Here is a 23,893-nt window from a genome sequence, read left to right as displayed (position 1 = left end):
CATCAAAAACTAATAGTTTTGAGATGGGAGGACTAGTCAGAGGGGTAGCAGATGACTACACAGTAGGAACACTGCATACTGGGGGCTCAAAAGTGATGATAGCAGCGATGTACAACTCACTTCTGAACAGCAGGAGGCCAAGACAGGAATATGATGAGAGCAACAGGGTGATGGTGGACACACTAACCGAGATTGCCATAAGGGCCCACATGAGCAGGGCAAAGTTACTCATCATGGGGAGATTTCAACCATAAGGAGATTGGGAGAATCTGGAGCCACATGGGGGACCAGAAATGTGGAGCAAAGATGCTGGAGGCAGTACTAGAAAACTTCATGTATCACCATGTTATGGATGCAACTAGAGAGGAGATAATAAACCAGCAAGGCTAGACCTCATATTCATCTTGAGCAGTTCAGACATACAAGGTATCACACACACAAAAGGTCCCTTGGCACTAGTGACCACGTGGTCTTTCGAATACATGGTAGAGTTAACAATGGAGAGTGAAACACCATGAGAAGGACAGAAGACAAACTTCCAAAATGAGGACTACACAAGTATGAGGCAATTCTTACATGAGGTGCAGTGGGTAAGCGAGCTAGAGGAAAAGGCAGTAAACGAAATAATGGAACACATGACCACAAAGTGCAGGGAGATAGTGAAGAAGTTCCTACCAAAAGGCAGGTGTGCCATATGTGCTAGAGCATTGAAAAAAGTATAGAAAGCAAAGGACCCAGGAAAACTGGGAGCTGAGCCAGAGAGCCATGAATATGCATGGATAAGGAGAAGCCCAGTATCAATATGAGAATGACATAGTATCAAAAACCAAATCTAATCCAAACTGAGGTAGTAGGGTGCACCAGCAAGTGCTGGACACAATGCACACAACCGAGGAGGAGGTGAAGAAACTACTAAGGGAATTAGATACCTCGAATGCGGTGGGCCCAGATAATCTCTCCCCTTGGGTCATGAGGGAGCACATACCCCATGTGTACCATTAACAACAATCTTCAATTGTTATATACGGGGGTAAGAGAACTGGAATAATAGTGGGAGTAAGGCGGAATAGAGGGAGGGAGTACACAGGAGATGTGAGTCGAGTGACAGGAGACAGGAGCAGAGGTAATGTGAGGTCACTGGTGACTACACCATCACCTCTCATTAACTCTACACTACTCACCCCTCAGTACTCGTAATAAAATAATAAAATAAGGATAAGAAATAAATAACAGGGACAGTGAATATTGCTATTCCACTCAAACACAGTTTATTATTAAGTCTTTGTACAATAATATAATTGGGAACAAGAGAACACTGTTGGATTTAGATAAATGGGGATGGCATACATAAGCAGTGAGACAATGGTTACAATTTAACTGATGAAACAGAATATTTACTTACAATAAGTTCAGAGGACAGTTCACCCCAGGAACTCAGACTCTAGCTGCAGATCCCAAGACCTCCACAGCACGAGAACTGCTTTAAGCTAGTATTCTGCCCAGTGCCTCCAACAGTCTCTTCCAGAGATTCTCCCACAACCCTCTCCCAGAGCTCTGCACACAGGCCAGAGCTCTGCCAGAATCTGTTGGCCAGAGCTCCACCAGAATCTCTTCTCTAGTTGTTTCCTAGAGCTTATATCGTCGTGCCTGCATCCCCCTTTAACCCCAGATTTTGGGGGTTCACCCTATATGGGTGGCACCACGTGTTTTCACACCAAAGGTAAATTTTGCCAATTTCTCTAACCACGCCTTACTGTCACAGTCAAGAACAAAAGACCTAAGACTTATGGAGCCAGGCGTTTTCTAACACTTCCTTGCCAAGGCAAGGAGTGTGACCTCAGTTGACCTACATCACACAATAAATCTATCGAAACAGGGCAACTGCCTGAGGTGTGAAAGACAGCAAATGAAGTCCCTATTTTTAAGAAAGGAGACAGGCAGGCTGCACTAAATTACAGACCAGGCTGCACTAAATTACAGACCAGGCTGCACTAAATTACAGACCAATGTCGCTGACATGTATGTAAAGTTATGGAGAAGATAAGGAAAAAGACGTGGGGATCAGCTAGAATAGAATGGCTTCAGGGAAGGGAAATCCTGCATCACGAACCTATTAGAGTTTTATGACAAGATGACAGAAGAGAGGGATGGGTAGACTGCATCTTTTTGGACTATAAGAAGGCTTTCAACACAGTACCACACAAGAGACTGGTTGAAGAACTAGAGGAGCAGGCAAGAATAGGAGAGAAAGTACTGCACTGGATCAGGGAGTATCTGACAGGAAGGAAACAATGTGTCAGTCCAAGACGAGGTGTCAGAGTTGGTGCATTGTGTCAAGTTGCGTTCTGCAAGGGTCAGTCCTAGATCCGGTGCTGTTTCTTGTATATGTGAATGACATGACAGAAGGGATAGAGTCAGAGGTGTCCCTGTTTGCAGACAATGTGAAACTAATGAGGAGAATACAAGTGGATGAAGATCAGGTAAGCCTACAAAAGGATCCAAACAGGCTGCAAGCCTGGTCCATCACATGGTTCCTGGAGTTTAACCCCAGCAAGTGCAAAGTTATGAAACTTGGGGAAGGACAAAGGAGATTGCAGACGGAGTACAGCATAAGAGGTCAGATGCTGTAAAACTCACTCAAGGAAAAGGATCTTGGGGTGAGCATCATACCGAGCACATCTCCTGAGGCGCACATCAAACAAATGACTGCTGCAGCATATGGGCCCCTGGCAAATCTGAGAATAGCATTTCAACATCTAAGTAAGGAGTCATTCACAACACTGTACACAGTGTACGTCAGGCCCATATTGGAATATGTAACACCAGTATGGTGTTATATATCAAGAAATTAAAGAAAGTGGAAAGGTTTGCAACAAGACCAGTCCTGGAACTGAGGGGTTTGTCTTACAAGGAGATATTAAGGGAACTCAACCTGACAACACTGGAAGACAAGAGGGAAAAGGAGGACACAATAACACACAGAATACTGAGAGGAATTGACAGGGTGGATAAGGACAGAATATTTCAGATGTGACACAACAACAAGAGGTCACAACAAAAAGTTGAAAACCCAGATAAGTCACAGGGATATTAGGAAGTATTTCTTCAGCCATAGAATTGTCAGGAAGTGGAACAATCTGGAGCGTGATGTAGTGGAGGCAGGATCCATAAATAGCTTTAAGAAGAGGCATGATAAAACCCGTGGAGGAGAGTGGACCTAGTAACGACCAGTGAAGAGGCAGGGCTAGGAGCTATGACTCAACCCCCTGTAACCACAATTAGGTGAATGCATGCACACATGCACAAAAAATGTTTTCTGATAAGTGTACAGGAGGTGAACTATTATACTGACTGCTCTAGTTATTTTTAGCCAGGTAATTAGCCATTCCAGGTATCATTGCTTGTTATCCTCTGGAATAAAGGTACAAACAAGACATAGAGATCATGCTGTCTTTTAATTTGTATGTCCTGTAGTGTAAAGCACCCTTCTGGCAAGACATGATAGTATAGATAATAAAAAAAAAAAAAAAAAAAAAAAATTTTTTGCTTCAATCATGGGGACTGGTCATTTCCATTGCTTGCTCTTGCTATTACTGAAGTCAACACCTACAGAAACATTAATATTCTTCAGAAGTACCATTGTCAACATTATTGTGCATACAATGAAACCACACTTAAATAATACCCAGTATGAAATATATATTATGCAGATTATCATGCAATACACATTTTGCAAGATCATACAAGATATTCATAAAATGATCAAAAACATATATGTAATTATGTTAAAATGTGGCACAGCCTATTGAAGATCTCTTGAATTAGGCCACTAATAAAGACTGAGGACTACCACTGAATGTACAATTAGGCCACTAATAAAGACTGACGACTACCACTGAATGTACAATTAGGCCACTAATAAAGACTGACGACTACCACTGAATGTACAATTAGGCCACTAATAAAGACTGACTGAGGACTACCACTGAATGTACAATTCCTCTGACTAACACAATCTATAAAAGAAATGGCCAGCAGATGGTTCACCTTTAAGCAAGAATATTTTGAGTGCAAAAACTAATATGTCTCTCAGTAAACATATGTAATTAGTTACTATAATCTCTACATTTGAGATGAAATGAATTGACATAATAGAGCATAGAGAATTAGCATTATTTATACAAAGTACACCTTTATTCTGCATTCATAGTAAGTAAAACAGACTCAGTTTGGTTACTGATCACCTTACATCTTCAAAACAAACATACAAAAAAATTAAATGGCACTTGCCATTTACCTGAACTAGAAAAAAAAGTGTTAAAAAATCAGTTTTCTCCACAAAATATACGAATACATAAAGAAAAAGAAAAAGACATAGGAAAAAATTAAAGATCAAATAAGAGAAGTATAGTATGGTAGCCCTTGACAACATGGAGGAAAACACACAATATAGAGCAGAGACCCTGGGTCAGTAATACAGTATGGGCAGAGTATTGTTATTATATATTGTAAAACATTAACCAGCGGAGCAGAATAACACACAGCTAAACAAGTAGTTTCCATTCCCCCTGTCTCTATTTTTTGCTATTAACCTAAACTGGCCAACCAGAGGACCTCAAGATCCCTCAGGCTTGATAAAATATAATTAATTTTAAAAAATTAGTTACATTTTAAAGAAATCCATTGTAAATTCAAGCCAAAAAATTATTCAGTGCTTTAAAATGTGCAAATATCTATTGAAGAGAGTACATAACAGTAAATTAAGAAATCCAGTAGGTTAAAAGAACATTATAAATCATAAAAGTCACTGGCTACCACGATATTGCATTTTCTTAATAATTTCTCTTATACTTAGCTAATATTGCTGAGCTTACAATGCACATCAACATTTCTTAAATGAAGTTACATTAAATAAATAAGACCCCCCTTAGTGACGTGGGTGTATGACCCACTTAATATTTGTATTTATAACTCATTACAACTGTAACAAGGTGTGGACGTATCAGTGGTTCATTACTTTGTAATTTGTTCATGACTGTAACCATGTATAGGAGTGAGGCTGATTCATTACCTTTGTAACTTGCCATGATTGTGACCAGATCTACCTGGAGTTCAATACCTTTGTAACTAGTTCAGCTATCATAACTTTGGGGTCCAGTCACTGGACCCATTATGTACCTTTGTAATCTTTTGACTACCGCCCACAGGATGGGTATGTGGTGACTACCACCCACAGGATGGGTATGTGGTGACTACCGCCCACAGGATGGGTATGGGGTGCATAATAAAGATACTAAACTGTAACTGTGACGACAAATCTCTTCCCTTCAGTTTTTTTTTTTTTTTTAACACGGGCCATCTACCACTAAGGTAGTGACTCAAAGAGGAAACACTTTCACCATTATTCATTCAGCAGCTGTCATTATTCAGCAGCTGTCATTCATTCAAGCACTGTCCTTCATACCACCAGGACTCAAGTCTGGCAAACCTGTTTTCCCTGAATTCCTTCATAAATGGTACTGTACTTGCACTTGAACAGCACACGTAGCCATAAAAACCACTTGTTTCCACTTCGATTTAATACAGTAACAAAAGGCTGCTGAATGCTCAAGCCTCTAGCACTCAACACCACCTTTACCCTACTCTCCAGCCTCTCCTGGGATTCATATACCCTCTTTCTTATCCTATTTAGTTTCATCTTCCCTAAATGCCCATACAGTCTCAACAACTCCTCTTCAGCATTCTGAGGTTTGAAATGGAAATCTGTTATATATTTAGCACCCTGGAATGACAGCATTACTGATCTCTTTTCTTTGTCTTATAAACATGTCAGGTGACAGGTAAAACTTACCACAACTACAGTACTTTTACACCCAGTATACACATGTGAATGTGCATATTTATATGTACATGTATATTGTGTATACATTCACCTGAATTTCTTTCCAAACTTTCTAGTTAATTAACAGTTTTGGCCTTGTAATGTTTTCTTCCAATTTCATGGGGGAAGTAGGTTAGAATCCTTCCTCGGTAAATGATGCATGACCTTGATTTGGGTGGGGACCCAAGATTGGAAACAACTTTGCTATGCAGATGCATTAATAATTTTTTTAAGTAAGCTACTAGGATAGTATGAAGACTCCTTTACTTTCATTAAATTTTACACAAACAGTATACCCACAGTATTTCTAAAAACGTTGTCTTAGCAAAAGAAACACAAGAGTTCTCCATAAAATACTGAGCTCCTCTGGATATGAAATTATATCTACACAATATAATTAATTCTTTAGAATTTTAGAAGGCCTGTGTGTATATTTCATCTGACAGACTAAAAGCCTAATATTGGTTTAAATTATAATCATCTTACATCAGTAAAAGCACACACACACATCTTAAAGGATATATGAATGTTACATAACCATATTAAACATTTAAGAGGATGCTGAAACTGAAGAATATAATTATAATTATAATATTCACAAACAAGTGACAAAACACAATGGACCATTCATTGCATTGATATTTATTTGCATGACAGATACTCTGTAATATGGAATTGTAATGAATATATCCATTCTATTTTGCCTGATTGACTTTCTATATGACTGTTTTGTTAATTATTGTTGAAAAGTAGCAATGAAGATTAGTAATTTTTTTTAACTCATTGGCTATCTCCCAATGAGTTAAAAGGAAACTCATTCACCATCATTCACTCAATTACTATCTTGACAGAAGTGTGCTGATATCAAAGCTTAGTTGATTCTCCAAACTGCACCATCCCTTCCCCTCCAGAATGCAAGCAATGTCCCTCCTACTTCCAGGATTCAAATCCGGCTAGGTGGCTTCCCTGAATCCCTTCATAAACACTATCGTGCTCACATTCCAACAGCACATCCATTAAAAACTGCTTCTCTCCACCCATTTCTGATTAACATTCTCACACAAGCCTGCTGAATATTCAAACCCTTAGCACTCAAAACTGCTTTTACAACCTCCCTCTAACCATTTCTGGGAAGATCCATACCCCTCCTACTGTCCACCCCAGATTTATACACTGTTCATCATTCTATCCCTCTCCATCCTCTCTAAATACCCAAATCATCTCAACTACCCTCTACAGTCTCTAAAATAAACCCTTGGTAATTCCACACCATATTCTGATTTCTACATTCTGAGTTTTCTGCACAATATTCATGCCACACATTGCTCTCAAACATGTCACCTTCACTGCCTCCAGCCTCCTCACTGTATCATTAAAAACCCATGCCTCATACCTATACAAAAATGTTGGTTCTGCTATACTCCAGTACAGTCCTTTTTTGCCTCTATACATAATCTTTCTCCTTTCCACAGATACTGTAACACACCATCTAACTTATGATTCCTCATCTATTCTATGGTTCACCTTGCCTTTCATATTATCATCAATATTTTCATAGGGAAGCACTAAACCAATAGGGGTCATACAATGCCTATGAGACTGGAACAGCTCCAACTGCTGACATGCCCATTCCTAAATATCTGAACACATTCACTTCTCCATACTCCTTCCCTCCAGTTTAATATTCAATTCTTCATTGTCTAAACATTTTGTTACTATTATCACCTTGCTCTTTTCTACATTCACTATTAAAATCATTCTTTCACATAACCTCCCAAATTTGACCACCAACTTCAGCTAGTAAACTATGCTTCAATACAAAAGAAACTGCATCATATACCTTTTCTTCAATACTATAATGTGGCCTGAATATTTTTCCTCAAGCTAACAATTACAGCATCTGCTCTTTTTAATGTAATTATTCTATCTTTGCCTTACTGTCATGAGTTACCACCAATCAAAAACACTTTACAGTAATTATCTTTTCCCTTTATCTTCACATTGTCTTAGCACTCTACCTTTCAGTTCTTGGTAACAATACTTGGAGTATAACTGGAGAGGGTTTCGGGGATCAACACCCCTGTGGCCCCGTGTGTGACTACTCCTGGTGGATCAACCTGGCTGTTACTGTTGGCTGTATGTGAACTGATGTACAAATCACAACCTGACTGATCGGGTACTACCTATAGGTGTCTGTCCAGTGCCTTGAAGACAGCCAGGGGCCTATTGGTAATCCCCCTTATGTATGCTGGGAGGCAGTTGAACAGTCTTGGGCCCCTGACATTTATTGTGTTGTCTCTCAGCATACTTGTGGTGCCCCAGTTTTCACGAGTGATTTTCGTGTGAAAATTTGGGACTACAGTGGACCCCCGGTTAACGAACTTTTTTCATTCCAGTAGTATGTTCAGGTGCCAGTACTGATCGAATTTTTTCCCATAAGGAATATTGTGAAGTAGATTAGTCAATTTCAGACCCCCAAACATACACGTACAAACGCACTTACATAAATACACTTACATAATTGGTCGCATTTGGAGGTGATCGTTATGCGGGGGTCCACTGTAGTTCCTCTAGGATTTTCGAAGTGTATATTATCATGTGTCTTTCTCATCCACATTCCAGGGAAAACAAATCAACGGACTTCAACCATTTACAGTAATTTAGGTGCTTTATTGTACTTATACATGATGTGAAAGTTCTCTGTACATTCTTCAGGTCAACAATTTCACCTGCCTTGAAAGGTGCTCTTAGTGTACAGCAATATTCCAGCTTAGAGAGAACAAGCAATTTGAAGAGAATCATGGGCTTGGCATCCCTAGTTTTGAAGGTTCTCATTATCCATCTTATCATTTTCCTAGCAGATGTGGTAGATGCATTGTTGTGATCTTCGAAGGTGAGATCCTCTGACATTATCACTCCCAGGTCCTTCATATTAGTTATTCACTCTATTGTGTGGTTGGAATTTGTTTTATACTCTGATACGGTTTTAATTTCCTCAAGTTTTCCACATAGGAATAATTGAAATTTCTCTTCATTGAACTTCATGTTGTTTTCTGTGGCAAATTTAAAGATTTGCTTGATGTCCATTTAAAGATTTGCTTGATGTCCACTTGGAGTCTTTCAGTGTCTTTGATGGATGATACCATTATCAAAATTCAGGTGTCATCTGCAAAGGAAGACAGTGCTGTGGCTTACATCTCTGTCAGATATGAGGAAAAGGAGCAGGATGGGGAGGGGGTGAGTACAGTGCCTCGTGGAACAGAGATTTTCACTGTAGCTGCCTACAACTTTACTCTGTTTATTATTACTTCTTCGTGTTCTATTTGTTAAGAGGCTATAGATCCATCTATCAACTTTTCCTGTTATTCCTTTATCACATTTTATGCTCTATTACACCATGGTTGCACTTGTTTGCATTTTTCTTGTCCTCCAGTGCATCTAAGACCTGGTCATAGTGGTCTAGTAGCTGGAACAGACCTGCTCTAAACCCATGTTACCCTGGGTTGTATAACTGATAAGCATCTAGGTGGGTGGTAATCTTGCTTCTTAGAACCCTTTCAAAGATTTTTATGATATTGGACATTAGTGCTGTCAGTCTGTAATTCTTTACAATTGCTTTACTGCCACCTTCGTGGAGGGGGGCTATGTCTGTTGTTTTTAGTGACTGTGGGATGACCCATGTCCATGGTCCCTCTCCAAAGAATGGCGAAGGCACGTGAGAGGGGCTTCTTGCAGTTCTTGATGAACATGGAGCATGCCATTTACTGCTTTTTCGAAGTCTTGTGGTGTTAGGATAATACTGGAGATATTTGGATTGACCAAATTTTGAGTCTCAGTCATAAGAAATTCACTTAGATTTTCAACTCTTAGTCCAGTTAACAGTTCGCTAAACATTGAGTCATATTGGGACTTTAGTACTATCTCGCTTATTTCTTTGCTGTCATCTGTGTAAGTTCCATCATGTCTAAGCAGGGGTTCAATACTAGATATTATTTTTGCCTTAGATTTGGCATAATTATTATTACGTATAGTCAAAAAGAAGCGCTAAACTTACGAGGGTCATACAGTGCAGCGGGGCAGGGGATAGTGCAGGGTTATAGAGTAGCAAGAGGGAGAGTTAGAAAGGGCTGTGAGGAGTGCTAGAGGAAGTATCCTCAAAGCTTGTACAGTTAATCAGTTGCTCTGAAAAAGTCAACAAGAGTCTCAGTCAAAGGAGGGTCCATCATCAAGAAGGGAAGATATAGTAAGGGTGTTAGAGCAGTGACAATGTTGGTAAATTTTGTGTGCTCGTTGACAGACTGGACAGTCCAACAGAGCATGGCTAACTAAAACTGGAACCTGACAATTCTCAGAATGGAACGGAGCGCCTCTCCATGAGATACCCGTGAGTAAGATGAGTGTGTCCAATGTGAAGACGGGAGAGTGTAGTCTCCTAACCTCTGCATCGATGACAAGAAGATGGCCAGAAACCTAAACTTGGTTTGATAGAATGTAATTTGTTATGTATCATATCAGACCAATGGTGTTGCCAATGGTTCCAAAGGTGGTTAGAAATTACAGCAAAACAGTCTGTGAATGGAACACCTCAATATGAAACTGGGAGTTCACGTAATGCTGACTGCACAGCAGTGTTTGCATGTTCATTGCCCTGTACGTCAACATGACTGGGAACCCAACAGACAACAATATCTTTGTTTTTGCTAGAGATGCAGCATAACCAGAGCTGTATAAGAAGAACCAAGGGATCAAATTTTTTAATAGCTTGCAAAGCACTAAGGGAGTCGAAGACTACCACAAATGGCAACACAGGAATAGATGCAATACGATAATTGCTACAAGAATTGTATACAAGTCAGCTGTAAAAATGCTAGCCGAGTCTAATAAATGCCCTTACACTATGCTGTCTGGAAACACTGGTGCAAACCTGACACTGTCAGAAGATTTAGAACCATCAATGTACACTGCAGCGGCATAAGAATGACACCAGAAGTGATTAAGAAAAAAAAAGAGCGAGAAGCAACTGTAGGTATTTGAGCTTTCACCCATGGAAGTAGGGGAGAACAGACACGAACTGTCGGAATCTCCCAAGTGGGAAGAGAAAAGTTAGATGCTACATGAACATAAATAAGGAGCAACCGAAGAGAAGACAAGAGTGAATGTAGAAGAAAAGGGACAGAGTAAATTGGGAGGACAAACAATGAACCTCTACTAAAATCCGTTACTATCCTATATAGTGAAGGCTTGCGAGGGTCATGAGAGCTAACAAAATAGCAGAGGCAATGAGCATCATGGCGATTGTTCAAGGATGGAATATTCACCTCTGCATATAGGCTCTCTACAGGTGAAGAGTGAAAAACACCTAAGCATTAATGTAATCCCTGGTAATGGATGGGATCAAGGTTAGAAAGAGTTACTGAGTTTTGGCATGAGAAAAGAAATATTTTTTTTCTCAATTTCATTGGTGGCTTTAAGTTATTCTTGAGTTTCTTACTTCCTGTATGATTCATTAAGCTTAAGTTTGATATTTGCTATTTCTCTGACCAGTGTCTCCCTTCATATTTCAGATATGCTGGCCCCATTCAAGCAGCTCTGTGATTCTTTGCCTTCACCTGTATAGGGAGTCTCTCTCTCTTTCTAGTTTATATCTTCTCTTCCTTTTCCACAACACAAAACACAAAATCTGCAGCACATACCATCACAACATCCTTTTGTGTATAATAAAATTAATTTCTTTTAACACTGGCCTGGTCTTCAAGAAGGCACTGGACAGGCACCTAAAGTCAGCACCTGACCAACCGGGCTGTGGTTCGTACGTCGGCTTACGTGCGGCCAGCAGTAACAGCCTGGTTGATCATACCCTGATCCACCATGAGGCCATGTCTCAGACCGGGCCGCAGGGGCATTGACCCCCGAAACCCTCTTCAGGTAAACTCCAGGTATCCCACCAAAGAAGAGTGACCCCAGTCTCTACACAAGTTGTGCAATTCTATATTAACATTCATTACTCCTCCTTCCCCTGCCTCTCCATATGTCATTAACTGAACTTAATTCCTGGTAAACAAACATATACCTGATACACTATATACAGAACCCATCCAACAAGTTCATACAAAGTAATATTTATGTACGAAAAATCTTACAACTGAAAATACTTTGAAACAGTAATGTTCATAATGCTAACAAAACATTAACACCAGTATCAAGTTAGTACTGTAACTTGATTACAAACTGTACTCTTGAATTGTTTATTTGGAATTACATAATTATACTTGCTAATATGATCTTCAAAGACTGAGGTAACTGTTATTGAAAAAAAAAGAGTCTTAAAAATATATTTCTTCATATTATGTATTTATTAAGTGAAATACAGTGAAAGTCAAGTTTAAAATTGATCAGAACTTACAATAATATGGTTGTTTTGCTTAAGAGGGCTGCAGATAAACAACCTTGTTTTGCTCTGAACTTATTAAAACATTATCAGACATCAAATGAAAAAAATTACAATTATAAAGTATTCAATAACGAAATTTAATATAAATAAAAACATTAGTATATACTACTGATCTCAAGAATAATTAGCTACATCAAGCCACAAATTAAAACTATCACATCAGTTTGAGCGGTCAATAGTTTCTGTAGCCTTACACTATTATTAGACAAATGAACCATATAAATACTATCTTTCTGCTAATTTAATTAAAATTATATTCACAAAATGCACAACATTAACCCTTTGACTGTCGCAACCCCCAATCCTGAGGTGTCTCCTGGTGTCGCAAAATATTTTTTCTTATGAAATGATAGAGAATCTTTTCCCGATTGTATGAAACCAAAAAAACGAAATTTGATTTAAAACTGACGGAATTATGCTCTCGCGAAGTTAGCAACCTCGGCGATATTTACAAATCGGCAATTTCGCCCACTTTGAGCCCTATTTTCAGCTAATTCCATTGTTCCAGTCGATCAAACTCATAGCTATTTCTTTAGAACTCCATTTTTTCTATCGATTGAGTACAAGAAACTGCTCATTTACCGATTTCAACTACCCAATAATGTGGTCAGAAATTTGCAATTTGGCCAATTTCACGAAAATTAAAAAATCTGACAATTTCAAAATAAGGTCCAGAATGAACAATGCAGATATTCCTGGCTCTAAAATAACATTTTCTTTGTTCATCAGTCATGTCTCCAGGCCCCTCTGATATTACTCTTGCTTTCTATTTTGAATTTTTATTCAAACAAAAAATAGAAGACTTACTATTATGCAGACTACTGCAATACTGTAATAATTGTATAAATAACATCAACCCATTCATGACTGCATATTAGAATGGCTAGTTGGACATTTATTGGACAATGACATCATTTGTTTACTTTTGAACATTGGCAAAAATCAAACATTTCCCCTACTTTGAGCTCCATTTCCAGGTTCTTTTTATAGTAAAATCAATCAAAATCACCTCCATTTCTATAATATGTTTTCCATTCTATCAAATGAGACCAAGAAAATGAGAATACAAAGTCGGCATTTTAATTAAAAAAAATGGTCAGAGTTTTTTTTTCTCATTATGCACTGCGTGCTCCAGGATTTTTTTTAAATGGTGCACACTGACCACACAGACCCATTCTCTCACATGTGGGCCTACCAGCTTTCTCCTGCTTGATTTGAAGCTGCTAGAATTTATGAGCATATGTACGTCAAACACGGTACCTCGTAAGACGTATACATACGGCCGCGACAGTCAAAGGGTTAATGGGTTTTCATTATATCTGACATCATTAAAAATTAAAAAATGATAAAGTTTCTAATGTCTCAGCAGATAGTTTGTTTAATTCATGTCAAGGGCTAAACCCATGTGGGTCATTCAGCTTCAGACATGGTGGAGGCTCAATCCTATATCTGCTGAGAGGAAGACAAACATGCTTCCTATTTGTACTCACCGGTACATACCATGCCTCAGTAACAATGGTGATGCTTCCTATTTGTACTCACCGGTACGTACCATGCCTCAGTAACAATGGTGATGCTTCCTATTTGTACTCACCGGTACGTACCATGCCTCAGTAACAATGGTGATGCTTCCTATTTGTACTCACCGGTACGTACCATGCCTCAGTAACAATGGTGATGCTTCCTATTTGTACTCACCGGTACGTACCATGCCTCAGTAACAATGGTGATGCTTCCTATTTGTACTCACCGGTACGTACCATGCCTCAGTAACAATGGTGAGGGTGGATGTATAACTTGAGAAATTTTTACTTTCAAGCTAATAATAATGACAAAAAAAAAAGTTTCACTGTATAATGACTTAATGTTTGCCATGTTGATATTCCTTAAGATAATTTTTCTAAAAGTGTGAATAACAGGTCTGCACATCTCTCTTGTCTGAGAAGGCACTCTAACTGATGAGAATATCAAGTGCATCCTGTATAACTCAATTTTGGTAACTTTTCAATATTTTTATTCATCTCTATCCTCTTCTTCAATTGTCTGCAGCAAGATCCTCTTCTACAGTTTCTTCAGCAGTCAAAACTGTAAATAGGTTCACCATCATTTTCTTCTAAATACATTTTCCTCTGAAACATTGGTTTCTCTCACTCCCTGAAGTGTTTGATGAAAATCACCGGCCTCAAACTCACAAATGTCAAAATCAGGATCAATATAAAATAAAAAAATTTTCAAAACATTAGCTACTGTGATTTTCATTTTCTTCCATGATGCTGCAAGGCTGAAGATGGCAGACTTGGGGTTATATCTTTCTATGTTCTCTAACATACATAGCTCTCTTATATCTGTTGGCCTTCCCTTGAGTCTTCATATTACACAAGCCATAGTGATTATGAAACACCAAAGCCAACCATTACTTGTCAAATGGTGTGTTCATATACTGTGCTAGTATTTAAGGAGAGGAGCTAATGTCAACACCATGAACATTAACACCACAACAACGTTTTTGAAGATACCATTTATAAGCTGCTGCTTCAATATTTTATCTTTTACTACTTAATGAATTTTTCTTAATAGCACCTATGCTGTGCCTCCAAGGAAGTAGGTTGGTAGACAGCAACTGCCTAGGGCGGTACTACCATCCTGCCAATTGAGTGTGAAATGGAAACCTGTAATTGTTTTATATTATGGTAGGATTGCTGGTGTCTTTTTTTCTGTTTCTTAAACTTGCAAGATTTCAGGTATGTCCTGCTACTTCTACTTACACTTAGGTCACACTACACATGCATGTTCAAGCATATATATACACACCCCTCTGAGTTTTCTTCTATTTTTCTTACTAGTTCTTGTCCTTGTTTATTTCAGTCTCCATGGGAAAGAAGAACAAAATTCTTCCTCAGTAAGCCATGCGTGTTGTAAGAGGCGACTAAAATGCCAGGAACGAGGGATTAGTAACCCCTTCTCCTCTATACATTACTAAAGTTAAAAAGAGAAACTTTCATTTTTCTTTTTGGGCCACCCTGTCTTAGTGGGATAAGGCCAGTTTGTTGAAGGATGATGATGATGCTGTGCCTCAGGGCAAATGATGTACTGTACATTTGTTCTTGGGCCTATGGCTACAACTTTTTCTTTTACACCACATTGCTCACACATGCAGTTCAGTGACACTGACATGCAGTTCATTGCTTTAGAGGCCATTGTTGATGAAAATGTACTTTATATTATGATAAAGATAAACTGGTAAGTTTTAGGATTTGTCATGGGTTCCAGTCCCACCCATTCTTTGATTTGTTTGCGATCATGTTAAATGATTTCATGAGTCATGATGGTGGAATTGAGGGGACTTGAGCCAGTGCATGTCATAGCCATGCTGGTGTGACATTTGTCTTTAAAAACCTGCATTTGTGGTCAAGAGTGAGGTCTATAACCTCCCAATGGTGTATAGAAATATACTTAGTTAGATTAATGTTATTAGTCCAGTATAGTCCAGTGAATGGACACTGGCCTGTGAGTTTGATTAACTTTCAGCATTTTATATTAGAGTTATGAAACGAAATACAGTATATAAAATATGTTGTGTCTACAACTTTCCCTGGTTCCTCACCCAAAAGCTTACTACTGGCCACCATCGAAGGTCAAAAGTTACTCTATAATTATGGACAGGTCACCCATAATTTTGTTATACTCTCACTCAAGACATAAAATAAATAGAATCACTCTTATTCTTGAGCAAACACAAACACATATCTTACTTTATAATTCGGTTTAATACAATATCCATGCTACTGTATAATCCCATCTCTGGCTCACCATAAAAACCTAGCTGGTTCATAAATAGTTGCCAGATAGGAGATATATTGTACTCTCTCACTTAACCAGTAATAATAATATTGTATCTAAGCTTAGGAATAAGTCACCTATGAAAAAAATATTCTAACCAAAAGTAGCTGTTTTTGTTGGGTTATATCCAAGAGTGTATACAGTACATACATAACCAGAAAATACCTATTTTAGTCAAATCTAAGTATCTCACTTAGTATTCTAAAATGACACTGACACTCTTTAAGGTACAGTACCTTTCTCTTCCATAAGAAAAATAAAAGTGAATACTCAATCAATAATTCAATGACCTTCCAAAGCAAATAAAAAAAATCTTTCCAGTATGAATATGGCTATAGTGCAAAAAAATATTTCAACAAAATTTTCATTATAAAAGAAAAAATAAAGAAAAACGTGCAGTAGTAGTAAAATAATATAACTGCGAGATCTATTACATACACACTTTCTCAATATATATATAAGAAGAGAAAAAACATAAATTACTCTCCATTACTCATGGAAACATTAATGGAGAGAAGAGGAAAAATATTCTTTCTCTTGATGAGTTTTTTCTTCCCACATATGCAGTAAACATTGCATTTTCAATTGCTGCACAACTGCATAAAGACCACTATCACTATTTTTTACCTTCCTGTAATATCATGCTGGACTTAAGATGACAATTTCTAATTTCTTAAGCATGTCCAGCTGTTGAACCATGTTAAATTAATGCCTCTATCTTCTCACACTCAACTAGTCAGCTTATATCCATTCATATTTGATAAATTTACTGTTCAGTCCTAAGACTCAGCACTTACTGAGTTAGTACAGTAACAAACAAATGAGCACACAGATAACTCGGAAACTCAGGAGTATTTGGGTACATTTATTTCTTTTTGATGCCTGAAGGAAAAATAGATGTTTGAAAATGAAAGTATCTAGGAATGACTCCAATACTGGAAAAAGTGCACATCTTACATACACTTCTAGGACAACAGTCTTAATACTGTCTCATGATATATACTCCAGACTCTTCAATAATTTGGGTAAATGTTTATTTTTTCACGCCGGATCATTCAGGAAACTATCCAGCTCACTTATATCTTGGTCCAAGTCGACTTCCTCTAGTTTCAGACCCTGTTCATCCTCACTGCTTGAAATTATTCCTGTGAATAAAGGAAATGAAAGTTGAAATATTTGATATGGCTAAACATTTAAAAAACAAAATATGAATAGGTCAGGTATTTCATGAAAGTACCAGTATTATTATTATTTTTTAACACATTATCTGCCTTCCAGATGCAATGAGAGGGAAAATGCACGAGGCAATGGGTGAAATGAATGGGGGTAAAGAAGCTGGAATAGATGGGCTCAAGATAGAAATGATAAAAGCAGGTGGGCCTTCAGTTTTGGAGTGGTTGGCATATTTATTCAATATGTAAATGAAAGGGGAAAGGGTACCTAGAGACTGGCAAAAAGCACGTGTAATTCTTTTGTATAAGAAGAAAGGGGGATAAAAGTTAATAAGAATTATAGGTGAATGCGTGGGGAGTTTTGAATCAAGTGTGAGAGTAATGGTGGTTGGGGATTTCAATGCTAAAGTGGGTAAAAATGTTATGGAGGGAGTAGTAGGTAAATTTGGGGTGCCAGGGGTAAATGTAAATGGGGAGCCTTTAATTGAGCTATGTGTAGAAAGAAATTTGGTAATAAGTAATACATATTTTATGAAAAAGAGGATAAATAAATATACAAGGTATGATGTAGCACGTAATGAAAGTAGTTTGTTAGATTATGTATTGGTGGATAAAAGGTTGATGGGTAGGCTCCAGGATGTACATGTTTATAGAGGGGCAACTGATATATCGGATCATTATTTAGTTGTAGCTACAGTTAGAGTAAGAGGTAGATGGGAAAAGAGGAAGGTGGCAACAACAAGTAAGAGGGAGGTGAAAGTGTATAAACTAAGGGAGGAGGAAGTTCGGGCGAGATATAAGCGACTATTGGCAGAAAGGTGGGCTAGTGCAAAGATGAGTAGTGGGGGGGGTTGAAGAGGGTTGGAATAGTTTTAAAAACGCAGTATTAGAATGTGGGGCAGAAGTTTGTGGTTATAGGAGGGTGGGGGCAGGAGGAAAGAGGAGTGATTGGTGGAATGATGAAGTAAAGGGTGTGATAAAAGAGAAAAAGGTAGCTTACGAGAGGTTTTTACAAAGCAGAAGTGTTATAAGAAAAGCAGAGTATATGGAGAGTAAAAGAAAGGTGAAGAGAGTGGTGAGAGAGTGCAAAAGGAGAGCAGATGAAAGAGTGGGCGAGGCACTGTCAAGAAATTTTAATGAAAATAAGAAAAAATTTTGGAGTGAGTTAAACAAGTTAAGAAAGCCTAGGGAAAGTATGGATTTGTCAGTTAAAAATAGAGTAGGGGAGTTAGTAGATGGGGAGAGGGAGGTATTAGGTAGATGGCGAGAATATTTTGAGGAACTTTTAAATGTTGAGGAAGAAAGGGAGGCGGTAATTTCATGCACTGGCCAGGGAGGTATACCATCTTTTAGGAGTGAAGAAGAGCAGAATGTAAGTGTGGTGGAGGTACGTGAGGCATTACGTAACTGATGGGATCATGACAGAAATGTTAAAAGCAGGGGGGGATATAGTGTTGGAGTGGTTGGTACTTTTGTTTAATAAATGTATGAAAGAGGGGAAGGTACCTAGGGATTGGCGGAGAGCATGTATAGTCCCTTTATATAAAGGGAAAGGGGACAAAAGAGATTGTAAAAATTATAGAGGAATAAGTTTACTGAGTATACCAGGAAAAGTACACGGTAGGGTTATAATTGAAAGAATTAGAGGTAAGACAGAATGTAGAATTGCGGATGAGCAAGGAGGCTTCAGAGTGAGTAGGGGATGTGTAGATCAAGTGTTTACATTGAAGCATATATGTGAACAGTATTTAGATAAAGGTAGGGAAGTTTTTATTGCATTTATGGATTTACAAAAGGCATATGATAGAGTGGATAGAGGAGCAATGTGGCAGATGTTGCAAGTATATGGAATAGGTGGTAAGTTACTAAATGCTGTAAAGAGCTTTTATGAGGATAGTGAGGCTCAGGTTAGGGTATGTAGAAGAGAGGGAGAATACTTCCCGGTAAAAGTAGGTCTTAGACAGGGATGTGTAATGTCACCATGGTTGTTTAATATATTTATAGATGGGGTTGTAAAAGAAGTAAATGCTAGGGTGTTTGGGAGAGGGGTGGGATTAAATTATGGGGAATCAAATTCAAAATGGGAATTGACACAGTTACTTTTTGCTGATGATACTGTGCTTATGGGAGATTCTAAAAAAAAATTGCAAAGGTTAGTGGATGAGTTTGAGAATGTGTGTAAAGGTAGAAAGTTGAAAGTGAACATAGAAAAGAGCAAGGTGATGAGGGTATCAAATGATTTAGATAAAGAAAATTTGGATATCAAATTGGGGAGGAGGAGTATGGAAGAAGTGAATGTTTTCAGATACTTGGGAGTTGACGTGTCGGCAGATGGATTTAAGAAGGATGAGGTTAATCATAGAATTGATGAGGGAAAAAAGGTGAGTGGTGCGTTGAGGTATATGTGGAGTCAAAAAACGCTATCTATGGAGGCAAAGAAGGGAATGTATGAAAGTATAGTAGTACCAACACTCTTATATGGATGTGAAGCTTGGGTGGTAAATGCAGCAGCGAGGAGACGGTTGGAGGCAGTGGAGATGTCCTGTCTAAGGGCAATGTGTGGTGTAAATATTATGCAGAAAATTTGGAGTGTGGAAATTAGGAGAAGGTGTGGAGTTAATAAAAGCATTAGTCAGAGGGCAGAAGAGGGGTTGTTGAGGTGGTTTGGTCATTTAGAGAGAATGGATCAAAGTAGAATGACATGGAAAGCATATAAATCTATAGGGGAAGGAAAGAGGGGTAGGGGTCATCCTCGAAAGGGTTGGAAAGAGGGGGTAAAGGAGGTTTTGTGGGCGAGGGGCTTGGACTTCCAGCAAGCGTCCATGAGCGTGTTAGATAGGAATGAATGGAGACGAATGATACTTGGGACCTGACGATCTGTTGGAGTGTGAGCAGGGTAATATTTAGTGAAGGGATTCAGGGAAACCGGTTATTTTCATATAGTCGGACTTGAGTCCTGGAAATGGGAAGTACAATGCCTGCACTTTAAAGGAGGGGTTTGGGATATTGGCAGTTTGGAGGGATATGTTGTGTATTTTTATACGTATATGCTTCTAAGCTGTTGTATTCTGAGCACCTCTGCAAAAGCAGTGATAATGTGTGAGTGTGGTGAAAGTGTTGAATGATGATGAAAATATTTTCTTTTTGGGGATTTTCTTTCTTTTTTGGGTCACCCTGCCTCGGTGGGAGACGACCGACTTGTTGAAAAAAAAAAAAAAAAAAAAAAGCCTGTTGAGTATACTGGATAAAGTGCATGACTGAATTATTACTGAAAGAACTATGGGTAAGACAAGAAGTAGGTCTGCACAGGAACAGAGGTTTTAGGGAGGATAGTGAATATGTGGACCAACTGTGTACAAATACATAAGTGAACAATAATTAGATAAAGGCAAGAAGCTTTTTGCCTGCATTTATGGCTTCAGGAAAGGTATATGATAATGTGGAAGGGAAGCAATGTGGCAGATGTTGCAAATGTATGAAATAGTTGTTAGGTTATTAAGAGTTTAGTTTAATATGCTTATTATGCACCCCATACCCATCCTGTGGGTGGTAGTCAAAAGATTACAGAGGTACATAATGGGTCCAGGGACTATTAAGAGCAGTAAAGAAAAGTCATCAATACTCCAGTACCCATATTTCTTGGCAAACTGCAAGCATTCTTTCTTCATATGGGGCATGAGGAGGAGTTTCCTTGCAGGATGATAACTTGGCAGATGGAGGTACAGTACTTTTGCAGGCAGTGTTGAACTGAAAGGTCACCCAGGAGTTCGGGATGCATTTTGTTGAGCTGTGGTGCAGTCAAATGTGTATTTCTATGTACTTTGTGTTTAGACATCTTTCTTGGCCGTTAAGTAAGATGTTTTGTAGCTGGAAAGTCTAGCGAGGAGCCACAGGCAGCAAGTGATGCCATTACACTGGATTTTGCTTGTCCAGTACGGTGACATATTTCCTTTATAGTGTCTTCTTGTCTCCAAGCCAATATACTGTATTGGCTTTCTTCACTCTTCTTCTTTGAACAAACCACATTTATCTACTTGGCACAAAATTACACTGTACTAAATACAGCTCCAAATGCTGGGCACTAGGGGGTAGAGTAGTGCAACAACAGAACTCCTCATCTCACTGCTGTATGCAGGCGCACTGAGAGGTGATACATGCTGCAGTCACTTGTATTAATTTAGAGAGTTGACAAATACCTCTAAAAAACATTATGATGAAGTATGTCATCAAATACGTAATATGGAGGCACATCTAGATTATTTTTGCAGGCACTGTATTAAATGATCCACTAGTCTTATGTTCTATGTATAGTAAACCTATGAGACAGCATACATTTTCTTCTTCTTTCAACAAACTGGCTGTATGCCACCAAGAAAGGGTGGCCCAAAAAGAAAAACAAAAGTTTATCTTTTAAAATTTAGTAATGTATACAGGAGAAGGGGGTTACTAGCCCTTTGCTCCTGGCATTTTAGTCACCTCTTACAGAGGGGTAAATTCTGTTCCATTTTCCATGGAGATAAGCAGAAATAAACAAGAACAAGAACTAGTAAGGAAATAGAAGAAAATGCAGAGGTAGGTAGGTAGGTAGGTAGAGGGGGGGTGTGTGTACTCACCCATTTGTACTCACCTATTTGTGGTTGCAGGGGTCGAGTCACAGCTCCTGGCCCCGCCTCTTCGCTGATTGCTACTAGGTCCTCTCTCTCCCTGCCCCATGAGCTCTATCATACCTCGCCTTAAAACTATGTATGGTTCCTGCCTCCACTACATCCCTTTCTAGGCTATTCCATGGCCTGACTACTCTATGACTGAAGAAATACTTCCTAACATCCCTTTGATTCATCTGAGTCTTCAACTTCCAATTGTGACCTCTTGTGTCTGTGTCCCATCTCTGGAACATCCCGTCTTTGTCCACCTTGTCTATTCCGCGCAGTATTTTATATGTCATTATCATGTCTCCCCTGACCCTCCTGTCCTCCAGTGTCGTCAGGCCGATTTCCCTCAACCTTTCTTCGTAGGACAATCCCCGTAGGTCTGGGACTAGTCTTGTTGCAAACCTTTGCACTTTCTCTAATTTCTTGACGTGCTTGACTAGGTGTGGATTCCAAACTGGTGCTGCATACTCCAGTATGGGCCTGACGTAGATGGTATACAGAGTCTTAAACGAATCCTTACTGAGGTATCGGAACGCTATCCGTAGGTTTTCCAGGCGCCCGTATGCTGCAGCAGTTATCTGATTGATGTGTGCCTCAGGAGATATGCTCGGTGTTATACTCACCCCCAGATCTTTTTCCTTGAGTGAGGTTTGCAGTCTTTGGCCATCTAAACTATATTGTGTCTGGGGTCTTCTTTGCCCTTCCCCAATCTTCATGACTTTGCATTTGGCAGGGTTAAATTCAAGGAGCCAGTTGCTGGACCAGGCTTGTAGCCTGTCCAGGTCTCTTTGTAGTCCTGCCTGATCCTCGTCCGATTTGATTCTTCTCATTAACTTCGCATCATCTGCAAACAAGGACACTTCTGAGTCTATCCCTTCCGTTATGTCGTTCACATATACCAAGAACAGAACAGGTCCTAGGACTGACCCCTGTGGAACCCCGCTTGTCACAGGCGCCCACTGACACCTCGTCGCGTACCATGACTCGTTGTTGCCTCCCTGTCAGATATTCTCTGATCCATTGCAGTGCCTTTCCTGTTATGTGTGCCTGATCCTCTAGCTTTTGCAGTAACCTCTTGTGAGGAACTGTGTCGAAGGCCTTCTTGCAGTCCAAAAATATGCAGTCGATCCACCCCTCTCTCTCTTGTCCTACTTCTGTCACCTTGTCATAAAACTCTAGTAGGTTTGTGACACAGGATTTTCCTTCCCTGTGTGTGTGTGTGTGTGTGTGTGTGTGTGTGTGTGTGTGTGTGTGTGTGTGTGTGTGTGTGTGTGTGTGTACTCACCTATTTGTACTCACCTATTTGTGGTTGCAGGGGTCGAGTCACAGCTCCTGGCCCTGCCTCTTCGCTGATTGCTACTAGGTCCTCTCTCTCCCTGCCCCATGAGCTCTATCATACCTCGCCTTAAAACTATGTATGGTTCCTGCCTCCACTACATCACTTTCTAGGCTATTCCATGGCCTGACTACTCTATGACTGAAGAAATACTTCCTAACATCCCTTTGATTCATCTGTGTGTGTGTGTGTGTGTGTGTGTACTCACCTATTTGTACTCACCTATTTGTGGTTGCAGGGGTCGAGTCACAGCTCCTGGCCCCGCCTCTTCACCGGTTGCTACTAGACCCTCTCTCTCCCCGCTCCATGAGCTTTATCAAACCTCGTCTTAAAACTGTGTATGGTTCCTGCCTCCACTACGTCATTTTCTAGGCTATTCCACTGCCTTACAACTCTATGACTGAAGAAATGCTTCCTACTATCTCTCTGACTCATTTGTGTCTTCAACTTCCAATTGTGGCCTCTTGTTTCTGTGTCCCCTCCCTGGAACATCCTGTCCTTGTCCACCTTGTCTATTCCACGCAGTATTTTATATGTCGTTATCATGTCTCCCCTGACCCT

General features: G+C 39.3%; 1 protein-coding gene across 1 annotated transcript in view; it reads right to left on the bottom strand.

The window, feature by feature from the left end:
• Positions 1-1,239: 1,239 nt before the first annotated feature.
• Positions 1,240-23,893, bottom strand: part of Dysb (dystrobrevin binding protein dysbindin) — a 52,770-nt gene continuing 30,116 nt past the window's right edge. Inside the window, exon 6 of the mRNA XM_070089573.1 lies at positions 1,240-17,317. Coding sequence (XP_069945674.1) covers positions 17,214-17,317 — 104 coding nt within the window. The 3' untranslated portion in view covers positions 1,240-17,213. The remainder of the gene's footprint in view (positions 17,318-23,893) is intronic.

Source organism: Cherax quadricarinatus, chromosome 29 (assembly GCF_038502225.1).
Source record: "Cherax quadricarinatus isolate ZL_2023a chromosome 29, ASM3850222v1, whole genome shotgun sequence".
Lineage (NCBI taxonomy): Eukaryota > Metazoa > Arthropoda > Malacostraca > Decapoda > Parastacidae > Cherax > Cherax quadricarinatus.
The sequence above is the reverse complement of the archived record's forward strand: the minus strand, read 5'-3'. Positions and strand labels throughout refer to the sequence as shown.